The sequence below is a fragment of the Sorghum bicolor genome, chromosome 4, assembly GCF_000003195.3.
Source record: "Sorghum bicolor cultivar BTx623 chromosome 4, Sorghum_bicolor_NCBIv3, whole genome shotgun sequence".
NCBI lineage: Eukaryota > Viridiplantae > Streptophyta > Magnoliopsida > Poales > Poaceae > Sorghum > Sorghum bicolor.
Window position 1 is genome coordinate 55692245 of NC_012873.2, and position 14190 is coordinate 55706434.

Below are 14190 nucleotides of genomic sequence, written 5' to 3' on the forward strand. Positions count from 1 at the left end.
TATCTTCACGTTTTTCTTAAATCTAATACAGGTACGTTTGATAAAAAAAAACAACGCAGAGCCGAACCGTCTCCTAGGTCTAAGCTTTACCACTACCAAATGTCTTTATTCCCTTTTCTATGCACAAGTGGGTAATGGGTTTCTATATTATATGATTTTCTTACTTGTCAAACATGCACATCCAAGCATGTGCTTTGGATGTTTTTAGATAGGGCTCTCACTATCTCTATAAATGAACGTGGCATAGTACCACGAGAGTAATAACCTGCGTGACATAATGCTAATACAAAGCATCTCTAGCAGTACACTGATATCTTCACCTATCCTTATAAAACTATCATATTATTAGGTATAGTTGTGCTTGTTTTCTTGTTCTAGAAGTTTCCCAATATAAAAAACTAATATTTCACTAATCTCCCCTCAAAGAAAGGAGTTGTATTACCCCCAATAGCTTGAAGACCATCCTAACTACCACTTTTCATGACACATATTTAATACAAGTATTAGGAGAGATACATTGGGGGGCATTGATATAGCAGCCTCTCCATAATCATAAAGATAATATTGGATACCCTAGTGGTAAATTATTGAGAAACTGGTGGAGGTGCTCTCGGTAGGGTGTGGTGTCCTAGTTTCTAAGACACATATATTGAAAATATTGCGAACAAGTTTTATCACTATAAAGTTTATTTTATCACATATAGCTTTTTTTCTATCTTTGTTTATACTGTATACAATATTAGCTTATTTGAATCCACAGAATTATTTCTGAAAGAAGATACAGCATTTTTTTTGGGAGCATGAATCAGAGCAGCGTGGCAGTGTGGTGCACATCAAAGCCCTAGGTATATACTAGCGCGGCACTGCATGTGGGTTCAAACCACAAACAGGAACAGCCGCCCGCCCGCCCCCCATCTTTTTCCTATCCCGAAACGGCCCGGCGACCGTCCTCTCCAGCCCAGGGTTCCGCGCTTCCGCTCGCTCCTCCACTCATTCCTCCACCGACCACCGGGGGCCCTGCTCACAAGGTAATCTTCCGCCTCCTTCCCTCTCTTCCCCTCACGGCCGTGCCTCTCCCCAGCTGTCTCAATCAGCGGACGCGCACATATCTTTCTCCTGTGCGGCCCAATCCTTAGGCTCTGCGGTCGTCGTCGTCTGCCCAACGAATTTCTGAGCGTTTCGTATCGTTGTTGTTGCTCATCTGCTTGGCATCGGGCACGGCCATATTTGTGATGTGTCGGTGTTGTGTTTCCCAGTCCGTCTCGGCATTGATCCCCATCCGCGTCCGTTTCAGTGGGTTCAGGGTTGGTCTGGTTTGATTAGTCATTTCTGCAAGCGGGGCGAATGGGGTGCGATTCTGGTGGGTGTCCTTTATTTAACTGTGGTGTATTGAAAGATTAGAGGCGTTTTTCTTCCTTCGTGCTGTTTTGTTTTACTATTGTTGTTATTTTACTATTATTGTTATTTTACTATTATTGTTATTCTTTTAGTTTGTCTTGGTTCTACCCAGAGCTTGATTGATTGGTGAGTAATTGTTGAATTCATGTTTTATCGGTGGTGCTAATGCCTATGGAATCGGATGCGCCCTTGGCAGTACAATGTTTTACACGGTTAATCTTTTGTTCCGATTTAATAGTGACTGCTTACCTTTCCAAAAAAAATGTGACTGCTTCACAGTCATTGATGTGTTCCAGAGTTCACAGTTCCACCCTCATATTCTGTTGTATTTTATGATTTTATTTTCTGTTGGTAGATGTGGACTTGTGGAGTTATGTAGTTTTCAGTAAAGTGATGTTCAGGATGTCTTATTGGAGCCTTGATCATCCCAAGGTGTCTGAGATACATTATATTGACTTCCCTTTGCGGATGTTTACCTGGTAAGCTGTTGCAGATTCTGAGGTTGTTTTCTTGAGCTGCTGTGCATTTGTCAGACACAATGAAAGCTAGAGAACCCAAGAAAGCAAGGTTAGTTTTGCTGTCTCAACTTCTTTTCTGACATAATGGTTTGCCCTGCAAAATACCACAGTTGATGTGTTCCAGGGGTCGTGTCAAATGGGATGAGGAGAACTTGAATGACATTGAGTCAAACAAACCAGAAAGAGAGAAGATCACGGAGCCTAAGACACCTTACCACCCTATGATCGATGAAGATGAAGGTACTGAATCTGGGGTTTGCACACTGAATCCAGATTGCTGCTTTTCCGTAATGCATCCACTATCCATTCTCAAACAGCATGAATATGATGACCCACTCTGATGAGCAGGGCCTGTTTCACCGTTACATCTCAGTGAAGATCCAGTGGATCAATCTGCTCATGCTGATGCCATAAAGACTGCTCTAGCTGAAGCTGTTTCAAGTGGGAAGATTTTTGACAGAAATAGTTGGGATATGTGTGACAGTGAAGAAGCCATAAAACATGGGAAAGGTTATCAATTTGACATCTTTCTTCAATTATATCCTATTATGCATTTCGATGCTCAAGTTGGGAGTACTAATAGCTCTTCTTGCCATCATCGGTTTATTGTGCAAATTCTTCATTATCCTGTTACCATGTCACAATTTATCTTCTGTATATGTTCCTTTTATTTTTGCCATAAATCCAATGAAGCGACATATGAAAGTAGATAGCATAAGTGTTTAAGTCTCACATGATCTGATTTTATTATATGCTAATTTAAATTTTACAGATTCCTTTAGCACACTCTTTGACTGATTTACATTTCTGGATTCAGAAGATATTAGCACATAGAAACGACACCTCAATAATACCATGATCTACTTGCTATGTACTCCCTCCATTCCAAATTATAAGACATTTTGGCTTTCGTAGATTTATAGCTTTTGCTATGCACTTAGATATAAATTATGTCTAGATGCATAGTAAAATCAATGTATCTAAAAAAGCTAAAATGTCTTAAAATTTGGAATGGGGGGAGTACAATATATCAAGTTCCTTTCGGCTCAGCCTGCTCGGTTTTCCCTTCACTTCAGTCAGAACTTTTTCTAATGTCTCGATTTTTAACTATTAACTGCATGGTGATAATAGACCCAAATTGCTCTATTGCAATGAAAATATGTGAACCCAATTTGGTTTAATACAGTAAATTAGCTGTTTTTATAGACGATAAACAGTGCTTCATCTAAGATCATATACGGAGAAAGTTTGCCCCATGTATTTTTTCCTATCGACTGTTTTGTGTTCATAGCAAGGAAGAACTAACACATCCCCCTGTGTAGCTTTTGAAGAGCACCGGAAGGTTCACTACGACGAGTACCATAAGATGAAGGAACTGCTTCAGAAGGGAACCATGAATGATGACGCAGATGAAGATGAGAGTGAAGTAGGCAACAGGAAGGCTTGACGGTTCTGTCCCGGTCTGAACTCGGGAACGTGACTTAGAAAATCCACGGTATCATGAGAAGTGTGTTAGAGTACTCAAGGACTACTACTAGACGTATTTGCTATGCATAACTGCTTCGTCATTTTCTGCATAAAACTTGCCAGTTCCCTCCCTTAGCATAGTAATAAGGAAGTTTATGCCATGACTTAAGCATCTTTGTAAACTGCAACCAAGAGTGTTTCTGTACCCGGTCTTGCCCAACCAGAATGCAAGCCCGGAATTGTAAGTACGAACTATGCATGAATGGACCGATCCTGTTGCTAGACGAGCATCAGGGCCTTCATTGAGCCGTATGGTCTCATGGCATGTAAAGTTGAGCACGTTCTGGTTACCTGGGTGTGAAATTGTTCATACACTCGCTGGCTGTCAATGGAGTTGCTGTATATAAAATTTGCAAAGCACATTTGTGGGCCTTATTTAGTTTCACCTAAAAACTAAAAAAAGAAAATTTAAGATTCCTCATCACATTGAATCTTGTGGCACATGTATAGAATATTAAATATAGATAAAAAATAACTAACTGTATAGTTTATCAAAAAATCTTTTGAGTCTTGTTAATTCATAATTGGATAATAATTATCTTTTCGCGTAAGGAACTAAACAAGCCGTAGTGTGCGAGAGGAAGGCAGAGGAACATTTTCATTTGTCAGCCAGTCGGTCGTGATAAAAATCCAGCAGCATTAACGAACCGCCAAGGGGGTCAAATGTTAAATTGGCGGTAGCTGATTAGCTTAGGGACCTATGTGGCAAAACAACAAGACAGAACAGAGGCACAAAGCACAAACATTATCCTCACCTCATCGGAGAAAATTTAAAATTTTCTCGAGCAACTTCAACAAATATGCTATCCATATTATCTAGGCTATTTTTATATTTTTAAAACAAAAATTAAAGTCTAACAGACGTGCTATCTCGTTTGCTAAAATAACAAGTTTGTTATCCTTAAATTTTTGCTTGTCATATATAGTATGTCGTCCTCGTTAGCTATCCTATACAAAGGTTGTTGTGGAACTCTATACTTTGAGTGAGTTTTTTATTTTACACAATGGCTAAATCTTGTAATTTAGAATATAATTTTATCTAGTCTCTTGGAGATGCTCTTAGATAGGTTCTATCTATGTGCCATCAAAGTTGTGGCTTCTCGTTCGAAAAAAAATTGTGGCTTCGCTATAATGGAAATTTTGCCCTCATTTGTCTAAATGCCATCAAAGTCGTGGGCTTCGCTATAATACTTTTACGAAACAAACCCGGAATATCATTTCACGATTTTAGATAACTTTACAAATTTATTTGTACTCACTCCGTCCTAAAATATTACTTCCTCTGGTGGTCATGTATATCTGGTGTATAGGCATTTTTTGTTTTGGCCATAATAGCCGGCGGAGTGAGGATACAAATAGTAAATTAATTAGTTTGCGGTTTAAATGATTGGCCAGGAACAAAGCGTTGCATGCACGGTGGTTAGCAACGAAGCAGGTTGCCCTTTTCACCTATGAGGGATGAGGTAGAAATGCATGCGGCACGACTGTTAACAAGCAATTAATATATTTCTTAGTCTATGGAATAAGCCTTGCCATGCTAAATATATAGAATCGGAGGGAGTAGTTATTATGCAAGGTGTGTAGGTTATTTTTTTTTAAATTTTAACTAAATTTATAAAAAAATACGTGTAACATTTATATCTCTAAATAAATCTATTATGAAAGCATATTCAATAATGTATCCAATGGTATTAATGATGTACTTATTATAAATAATATTAATATGTTTATATATATTTAGTTAAAGTTAAAAGCTTCTGACTTCTCAGGAAGTGACCATTTTATCCTTGCCTCCTTTACCTTATCCCCTCTTTATGAAAGTACCCTGAGTAATCCATTTTCTCCGCCTCATCGACTGTGGCTTCGCTCCCCGGCTCCCCGCTGTTGCGGTGCTTCGTCGTCCCGTCCCGCCTCCCGGCAATGGCTTGCTTGGAGGCGCCCCAGCGCCTCGAACTCCGCCCGGTCACATGCCAGCCCCGCGGCCTGCAGCTACCGTCATGGCGGCTCAGCCTGCCGAGGTCCCCTTCATGCAGGTAATCTCGCTTCCTTGCCCCTTCGAAGTCTGTCCTCTGTAGAGCGAGGGTGAGAGGGAGGGCGGCGGGCTGGCCCGGGCGGTCCTCCAGAACAACCTAGGTACCCGGCGGCGTACGTGTCTCCCCTGAATTCCTAGCTGCTCTACTGCGCTACTGTGCGTTCTAGTTTGGCTGTTTTGGGGACTGGTTTAGTTTGAGCTGTGGCTACTGTCTCTCTCCTGAATTCCTAGCTACTCTACTGTGCTACTGTGCGTTCTAGTTCTGAATTATTACCTCAAGAAAAGCTTCTTTCTCCGGGGGATAAAAAAATTAGCTGGGACAAACCCCTTGGCATCTCTTGCCTGTAAATGTACTACCTGATTGCGGGACGAATTCTCAATGATTTTCGTAAACATTATCCACACTTACTAATTGTTGGTTCCAGTGCACTAACTGTTTCTGTTTGTCCTCTGTTCATGCAGATCTTGCACTCTTGTGTCCCGCCAGCTTCCAATTTGCAATGCACAGTCATGTGAGATTACCTGTTCATCCCTTAGTAATTCTTCTCCTTAAAAAGTATGCCGCACAGGCAATTTATCTTCGCAGCGTTGTGATGCAGATGCTGATGATTTATGGGTGCCTGCGCCTCAGAGCCCTGCATCTGTTCCGTCAAGATTGCTTGCAGCGGAAAGAGAGGAAGCAAAAGCTGTTTTGTCCCTGTTTTTGAGACAGAAAGGTTTACGAAGCACGCTAGCTGCACGGATTGTCAACAAATCAGATGGCTTCATTGAGCACCTGGTCTCGAAGCTCCAGATTGCTTACAGATCTCGATATGCTGAAGGTTTTGTGGTTTTTACAATGGTTTTCTGTATATATGTATGCCTTCTTATTGGTCCTGAACTTTTGACAACCTATGGATTTTTCAGGAAGGGAGCTGAGCACACCTGAGATCAGAGATGCTCTCATTCCCTATCTAGAAGCTCTTTCTAAAGAACATGGCGATAGTTTGGTTGAGGTGGTGGAAAATTTCCCTGATCCTTTCTCTATGGAAAGGGAAGCCTTGTCTTCATCAATGCCATTTACACCCACAAGCTCAAATAAGCAAAAGGCAATTGCTCGAATAACCACAGCAACCTCAGGGGGTGCCCTTCCTGAGCTAGTCCGCTACCTACTAGACCTCGGCATGGATCATGAGGAGATCAAGACCATCGTGCGCAAGTTCCCAGCATTTGCATACTACAGTGTGGATCGCAAGATCAAACCCCTGGTGGAGCTACTACTTGAGCTCGGGGTGCCAAAGTCCAGCATACCAGGAATCATAAAGAAAAGGCCTCAGCTGTGTGGCATCAGCATGTCAGATAATCTTAAACCGATGATGGTTTATTTGGAGAACATTGGTGTCAACAAAGCTCAGTGGAGCAAGGTGATTACCCGGTTCCCTGCACTTCTCACGTATAGTAGGAACAAGGTGGAGACAACCGTGAGCTTCCTTACTGAGCTAGGAGTTTCCAAGAAAAACATTGGCAAGATCCTGACACGATGCCCTCATCTCATGAGCTACAGCGTCGATGACAATCTCAGGCCAACTGCTGAGTACTTCCGGTCGATCGGTGCAGATGCCGCATCTCTTATTCAGAAGAGCCCACAGGCCTTCGGTCTGAATGTCGAGGCAAAGCTGAAGCCGATCACAGAATTCTTCCTGGCAAGGGAATTTAGCATCGAGGAAATTGGCATTATGGCAAACAGATTTGGAATTATTCACACACTAAGCTTGGAAGAAAACTTACTTCCGAAATATGAGTTCTTCCTGACGATGGAATACCCAAGGTGCGAGCTTGTGAAATTTCCACAGTACTTTGGGTACAGCTTGGATCAGCGGATAAAACCACGGTATGCTCGGATGACTGGCTGTGGGGTGAGGTTGATTTTGAATCAGATGCTTTCAGTCTCAGATGACAGGTTTGAGAAAATTTTAGAAAAGAAGAAGACTGGCTTTGAAAAGACAATAATTTCAGATTAGCACAATGTTGGACTTCATTTGAGAAGAATCACTAAAACCATCAGATTTTCAGAGCACGTAGCTTCTTATCTTGGATTGATGGATGTGCAAAATTCAGAGGCGAACTATTTGATGTACTAGTCTGTAGTTAACTTTTGTGAGGCATTGAAATGCAACTTTGGCAAGTACCCCAATCAGAACTTCCAGTCGCAGTGGGCGAGATTGCTTGGTTCTCATTTATGTAGTGTCATGGTTCATGACAGTAATACCCGTTATGGCTCATGGCATTTGTAGCCTGTTTAGTTAACATATAAATTTGTTGAACATTGGATATACTGGCAATACATTTGAAGTATTAAACGTAGACTAATAAAAAATAAATTACATAGCTCGTCTGGAAACCGCGAGACAAATTTATTAAGGCTAATTAATCCGTTATTAACACAAGTGGGTTTTATAGCTAATTAGACCGGTCTTAATGGAATTTTATTAGAGTTTCATATACATTAAATATGCTAATGTGACAGCGTATTAATAAAAAAAAGAGATGATAATGATTTTAGATCAGTCTCAATGTATAGTTTTATAGCACAGTTATCAAGACTGTAAACTAGATAACCGAGCCACGTGAGAGCCACAGATAACCGAGCCACGTGAGAACCACATGAGTTTTATGGGAATGGAACTCCTCTCATCTGATGAAAACTCCTCTAAGTACCTTGTCAAGTCAGCAATTTTGCTTATGTAGCACCCTATTTAATGAGCATGACACTCTCATGAAACATGCATTGAGACTGACCTTAGTAGAGAGATAGTTTCATAAAGATGAAACTCTTCTACACTGTTTTTAAAATATAAAATATGATTCGTGTTACAATTTACAACCAAACTATGTCATTAGTTTTTTTCATCTACACTTAATGTTTTATACATATGTCAAAAATTCAATGGGATAGGTGAAAAGTTTTTGGGTGGAAAACTCCGCAAAGGGAACTGTATAAGGCTGTAATCAGAGCTAGGAACCTGGAATGCTTGATGGCGATCTTTGTTTGAAAATGAAAATGGCTGATTACAAACGGTAGGAAGCAAGCTGATGTAACGGTAATGCATACCATATGATGGGGTTATGTTATATTATTGCGAAGCAAACAAGTACGTATACGGTTAACATAAGACTCTCCTGCATAGAATTCTATGTAGGTCCCATAGAAAGCATATGCGCATGGCGCACAACTGTACATAACAGGGCAAAATCATCAAACGAGATGATAGATCAGATTCACTATATCACTGAAATTATAAGGGACCAATAATCAGTGCACTGCAGCCAATGGTGTTCATGATACGAGTTACAGTGCACATTGGCACACCGATACCACAAGTTTAGCCTTCGTCAATTTGTCAACACTCAACAGGTGCCGGTATCACTCGCCAATGTTGATTAAACACAGAAACACGATTTCAGGCAAACCTGTTTCCTTTTACATTAACAATGTCTTCAGTTCCCCTGATGCCAGCACTTCAAAAGATGTTCCTTCCTGTACTTGGTGCTCATCTTCACAACGAAAGCATCAATGCATCAACTGGCCAGCCTGATCCAAAGGAACCAGGTTAACATATACATATGTTGAAACTTGAGGCAAGGTAGTGACTTATATGGCTACAAAAAAGGAGGAAACTTCACTGAGCACGACCATACTCCTTACCACATCCAGTGGAAAGGTGTTTCAGTTACTCCTTCCACCCAAATTAAATCAACTTCTTAGAGTTGTCCCAAGTCAAATTATTTTACGTTGGACCAAATTCATAGAAAAAACACTAATATTTATGACACCAAATTAGTATTACTAGACACGTCATGAGATAAATTTTCATAATGTACTTCTTTGATGTCATAGATGTTGTTATCTTTTCCTATAAAGTTGGTCAAACTGAAATAGTTTGATTTAGGGTGACTATAGGAATTGATTTATTTTTTAATGGAATGAGTACATAGTAAAAATCAGCTCACAAAATCCCATATAGCAAATGATACAATTAATACACATCCATCTACAGAAAATCTTCACATATGCTTGGAGAATGCGGTCTTACTATTTCACAAATCTAAATGGCTCGACAAAACACAATCTAAGGGTTCTATAGTAATTAGTAAAGGAGGGGAAAATGTGGCAGCACTGATTTGCGTAATCAAAAGGCAGAAGTATATGCTCGTGAGGCAGCTCAGACAACCAGGCATACTTAATTTCTGCTTGAATGGTACTTTTTTGTGTCAACAGTCAGCACAAAACCCCTGAACTCTATCCATTGCAATAAGAAGACCTTCTCATGCAGGTCGACGAAACCCCTGAACCCTATCAAAGGTTTCTAACCGGAGTATAGAAGAATTGCAGACCTTGCTTAATTGGTCAACAGTATATGATATGACTAAAGGGTTTGACATTGTTACAGAAAAAACTTCTGTTTGTGTATGTTTGATGCTAAATAAAGTAATAGTAGCTCCAAGGAAACCTGACACAACACGTCTCAGAAAGTTTTGTGAACACAAATAATTAGGTGCAGCTTCACAGACTGAGCAGCACAGACAGCAATGACTAAAACAATACATCAATTCTTCTACTCTAATTGTATAAAGAGGCACACAGCTTTTAACATCCAGAACCACAATATTACTCTAATGCAACACAAACAATGGATTAAGAATTGTATAAAGAGGCACTGCATTGTCATCTGAATTCTTTGCAGCAGACTGCACTGACATTAATGGCAGAAATAATTAATTGCAAAAAAAAAACAAGAACACTCAACTGCTTAACTCTACAGTACTTAAGTCAAGAGCAGTACATCAGTTAAAAACTTTGGAGACGTGGAAATTAAGAACAAACCGTCTTCTAGCGTCGGACATTGAGCATCTCCTTGGCCTCCTCCTGCTCAACCAGCAGGGAATCGCTGGCATACTTGCTAAGCAGCTCCTTCTTCTTCCTCTCTAAGACCATGCGCTCAATTTCCTTTTCATCAGGTAGCGGCACATGTGCAACAAATTCGGCCTCCTCCCCTTTCTCCCTCTCCCTCTTCTCTTCCTCACGCTTCCTCTCCTCTTCGACCTCCTCCTCCACCCCCTCAAACAGCACCTCTCTAGCAGCCTCCCCGCTGCGCCCTCCAGCCGCAGCCACCTCACCGCTCACCACCCCCTTCATGGCCTCCCGCCGCACCCGCTCCACACGGTGCCACTCTGAAACGATCTCCTCCCGCATGCGCTTCTCAGCGGGGGCCTCAAGGCGCTCTAGCACGCCGTCCTCGTCGTCGTAGTATCCATAGTACCCAGCGTTGATGCGCTTGTGGATCTCGTAGCGGGTTCGGCGCTTCCGCATCTCGGGCGGCTTGTCGAAGAGCTCCCGCACGCCAGGGAGCTTCCTGGCCGCGCCAAAGTAGCGGTACCCCGGTCCGCGGCCCGAAGGGTTGGGGACGGCGACTATGTTGCCGTCGAGGTCTGTCATAAGCGGCGCGTTGGAGCTGCGGGAGTAGTCGCGGCCGCCGAGCTCGACGATGCGGCGCTCCCAGTGGCCGCGCTCGCGGAGGAGCTTGTTGATCTCGTCGTTGAGGTCGCGGAGGCGGTGCTCGCCGAGACCCTCGTTCTGGATCTCGGCGACCTTGGCGCCGATCTCGCGGAGGATCTCAGAGCGCCAGCGCTCGGCGTCGGCGAGGTCGCGGCACTCGGAGGCGAGGTAGGGCCGGCGCTCCCGAGGCTTGCGCTTCTCCTCCTGCTTCATCGTAATGAAGCGGTTCAGCATTGACTGCGCCTTCTCCTCGTTGCGAGCCATGGCGGCGGTCGGGTGGAGACGGCGGCCGGCGGCGGCGGCGGCGGCGGCGAGGTCCTTGAACTGGGCGAGGGTTTGGGGGCGAGAGGCGGGCGGCTTCAATTGGGATTTTGGGGATTGGGCTCGACTCGGAGATTTTCGAGCGACCTGGGTCCGGACTCCGGAACCGTCCTCCTCAGTTCCTCCCTGTCCCTAGTCGGTTAGCAGTGTCTTCTATCCAACGGTCCAGATTAGTGGAGATACAGCTACGCACGGCGCACGGGAGCTCAGAAATTTCAGCTCTCCACGAAACCACGATCGTGGCCTTGTCTAGATTAAAAACTTTTTAAATTTTAATTGGGTAGTACTTTCGTTATATTTGATCATTATTATTTAATTATAAATTAACTAGACTTAAAAATTTATCTTATAAATTATAGATAAATAGTATAATTAATTATTTTCTATTCATATTTAATACTCTATGCATGTGTTGTAAATTTTAATATGACGATAAATCTTAAAAAGTTTTTAGATTTTAGGTGGAACTATGGCAGCAACAATTGTTTCAGAATCGCTAGAATTATTATGACCAAAAGTGTCATATATAAAGAGAAATGTTCCCGAAAAATAATTTGAAATTGATTCTGGTTTTTTTATTAGTCTAGAAAACAACTAAAGACATGTTTTCTTCTAATTTTAGTTTTAGTTTCAAGAATAGAGAGCTAGCCAAATGATTTCAAAAAGTGATTGATCCATGAGAGAAAAGTTTTTCGAAGGAATATAGATCCGTAATGTTCCTATGAAAACCTTGAACCCTACCAAACACGTTTGTGAGATTTTCTTGACCCCTGTGGACTTCTTCATCCATCGGTAACATCGAGTTGATAAAATTGAATATCATACACCTAGATCATCCACGTGGTATGTGATCGTGTCCATGACTCAACACCCTCACAGGATTTGGGGACTTTGGAGACCATGCATGTCAGTCCATCACCAGATTCGGCATTGAGCTAAACACTTGGCCTTCACACTAAGATTAGTGGGGTAGTGCTCTTGGTTGGAGCCAAACAATAGCGAACCAGAAAGTCACAAAAAAAAAACAATAGCGAACCAGACTTGTCAAAAAAAAAATAGCGAACCAGGTGGCAGTGTGGCGACACAAGAGGAATTGAGGCTTTGCCAAAATTTTGGGGTTTTGGGTACTTTAGCATTTTCGTTTTTATTTGACAAATATTATCCAATTATGGACTAACTAAGTTCAAAAGATTCATCTCGCGATTTACAGGTAAACTGTGCAATTAGTTTTTGTTTTCATCTAGATTTAATGCTCTATACATGTGTCGTAAGATTCGATGTGATGAGGAAATAAAATTTTTTAAAACTAAACAAGGGCTGAGTGGAACTGAGGGGGTGTTTAGTTCAAAAAAAATGCAAAATGCAAAATACCAACTATTTTGGAATGGTGGAATGCAAAATGCCAAAATTTTCAGGGTCATGTTTAGTTCCAACCAAAATGTAAAATTTATTGTCTCATGAGAGTCTCTTGATGATCATTTTGGATTTTTTGGGCCTCTTGAGGCCAAAATACAAAATGGAGAATAACCACTTTTTTGCCAAAAAAAATTGCATGGTGTTTAGTTCTATTTTACAAAATGATGTACCAAAACCTAAAATTTTTTGGAAAATGAACTAAACACCCCCTGAGATGAGTTGGGCGTAATGACGATGTTACTCCAATCCTTTGCGTCCTACTAGCTTCCTGTTGCACGATTGCACTGGTGCAAATCCTGTTTCGAGCAATTTTCACTTCTTCTAACCCATGTGAATTGTGATGGATTGGTGTGCAGTCAAACTAGCCCTTATGCATAACGTTTGAATCTTGCATATAGAATATGTGAGGCCTTGTTTAGTTCCCAAATTTTTTCAAGATTCTCTGTCACATCGAATTTTGCGGCATATGTATGAAGTATTAAATATAGAAGAAAATAAAGACCAATTACACAGTTTGTCTGTAAATCGCGAGACGAATCTTTTGATCCTAGTTAGTTTATAATTGGACAATATTTGCTACAAACAAACGAAAGTGCTACAGTAGCGAAATCCAAAAAATTTCGCCAACTGAACCAGGCCTGAGTTAGTCACGTTCATTTGTTGAACATTTCGCATGAGCATGTGGCCGGAAGAATGCTGAATTGCTGATCAAGTATTTGAGTTCTGCATTATTTGGATGTTGTAGTATTAAGAAACTATAGTATAAATATAAATAAACCTAAACCGTAGTTTCAGAACAATTCATGTGCAAAACCGTGGTTTAGGAAAAAAAAAGGTTTAGAGTTGAGTTTTTAAAACTCCAAAAGACTAATTTTTCAGCAATACCATGGTATTCGAAACCATACAGTTTGTTGCACCAAAATACTTCATGGTATTCTAAAACTAAAGTATTTCACAAAACCATAGTATTTATCTAATAAAACCTCTTACATTTTTTGATAGGTATTAAGTGTTACATTTGGTTTGTTTTAAGTCAAACATTGCAATCTTTGACCAACCATTTTAAAATTTTTTATAGTTTTACAATATATATGAATTACATATTATGATAGTATTTATCATAATAAATCTAAAAATATAAATATTATGACATGAAACTATATATCTTTTTTGAAATCAATGATAAAAAACACACACGTTTGACTTAGGACACTTAATAAAAAATAGAGGGAGTACTTTGTATCAATTAGGGCCTTCACGTTGTCGCCAGGGTTGGTTTATGTATCAGTGCGTGAATGTGTAATTAGTCACATGCATTTATAGTTAGCTTGTTATAGCATCTCCAACAGTTTATTATCTTGATTTTTATCCTTAATTTTTTGATAAAACAAGACAAAATCAACTCTAATAGTTTGGCATCTTCTCTCCTCATCTTTTCCATT

The 14190-nt window shown here is 40.8% G+C and overlaps 3 protein-coding genes across 7 annotated transcripts; 2 read left to right on the forward strand and 1 right to left on the reverse strand.

Annotated features, from left to right (window-relative positions):
* LOC8072423 (protein phosphatase inhibitor 2) lies at positions 871-3757 on the forward strand. Of its 4 annotated transcripts, none has more exons than XM_002452361.2 (5): positions 871-1028; positions 1892-1965; positions 2041-2156; positions 2265-2426; positions 3239-3757. In XM_002452361.2, the coding sequence occupies exons 2-5, from the start codon at positions 1937-1939 to the stop codon at positions 3361-3363; spliced, it is 432 nt and encodes a 143-aa protein (XP_002452406.1). In that variant the 5' UTR covers positions 871-1028; positions 1892-1936; the 3' UTR covers positions 3364-3757. The 4 variants fall into 4 exon arrangements, with proteins under 4 accessions (XP_002452406.1, XP_021315458.1, XP_021315460.1 ...); XM_021459783.1 differs by having other exon boundaries at positions 877-1028; positions 1883-1965; XM_021459785.1 differs by lacking the exon at positions 871-1028 and adding an exon at positions 1049-1360.
* Positions 5277-7835, forward strand: LOC8072424 (transcription termination factor MTERF5, chloroplastic). Its single transcript, XM_002452362.2, has 4 exons — positions 5277-5476; positions 5938-5987; positions 6075-6296; positions 6382-7835. The coding sequence occupies exons 1-4, from the start codon at positions 5364-5366 to the stop codon at positions 7473-7475; spliced, it is 1479 nt and encodes a 492-aa protein (XP_002452407.2). The 5' UTR covers positions 5277-5363; the 3' UTR covers positions 7476-7835.
* Positions 8700-11444, reverse strand: LOC8072425 (pre-mRNA-splicing factor ISY1 homolog). Of its 2 annotated transcripts, none has more exons than XM_002454088.2 (2): positions 10340-11444; positions 8700-9046 (listed from the first exon to the last, which is right to left on the reverse strand). In XM_002454088.2, exon 1 carries the CDS (start codon positions 11273-11275, stop codon positions 10346-10348), a length of 930 nt encoding a protein of 309 aa, XP_002454133.1. In that variant the 5' UTR covers positions 11276-11444; the 3' UTR covers positions 8700-9046; positions 10340-10345. The 2 variants fall into 2 exon arrangements, with proteins under 2 accessions (XP_002454133.1, XP_021316112.1); XM_021460437.1 differs by having other exon boundaries at positions 10299-11444.

What these genes read in the sequence shown, in the direction of transcription:
- LOC8072423 (XM_002452361.2), top strand. Translation starts at nt 1,937, where the DNA reads ATGAAAGCTAGAGAACCCAAGAAAGCAAG. An exon ending in AGAGAACCCAAGAAAGCAAG is followed by an intron (nt 1,966 to 2,040) that starts GTTAGTTTTGCT and finishes GATGTGTTCCAG; the next exon opens with GGGTCGTGTCAAATGGGATG. An exon ending in TATGATCGATGAAGATGAAG is followed by an intron (nt 2,157 to 2,264) that starts GTACTGAATCTG and finishes TCTGATGAGCAG; the next exon opens with GGCCTGTTTCACCGTTACAT.
- LOC8072424 (XM_002452362.2), top strand. Translation starts at nt 5,364, where the DNA reads ATGGCTTGCTTGGAGGCGCCCCAGCGCCTCGAACTCCGCCCGGTCACA. An exon ending in CCGAGGTCCCCTTCATGCAG is followed by an intron (nt 5,477 to 5,937) that starts GTAATCTCGCTT and finishes CTGTTCATGCAG; the next exon opens with ATCTTGCACTCTTGTGTCCC. An exon ending in CAGATCTCGATATGCTGAAG is followed by an intron (nt 6,297 to 6,381) that starts GTTTTGTGGTTT and finishes TGGATTTTTCAG; the next exon opens with GAAGGGAGCTGAGCACACCT.
- LOC8072425 (XM_002454088.2), bottom strand. Translation starts at nt 11,275, where the DNA reads ATGGCTCGCAACGAGGAGAAGGCGCAGTCAATGCTGAACCGCTTCATT.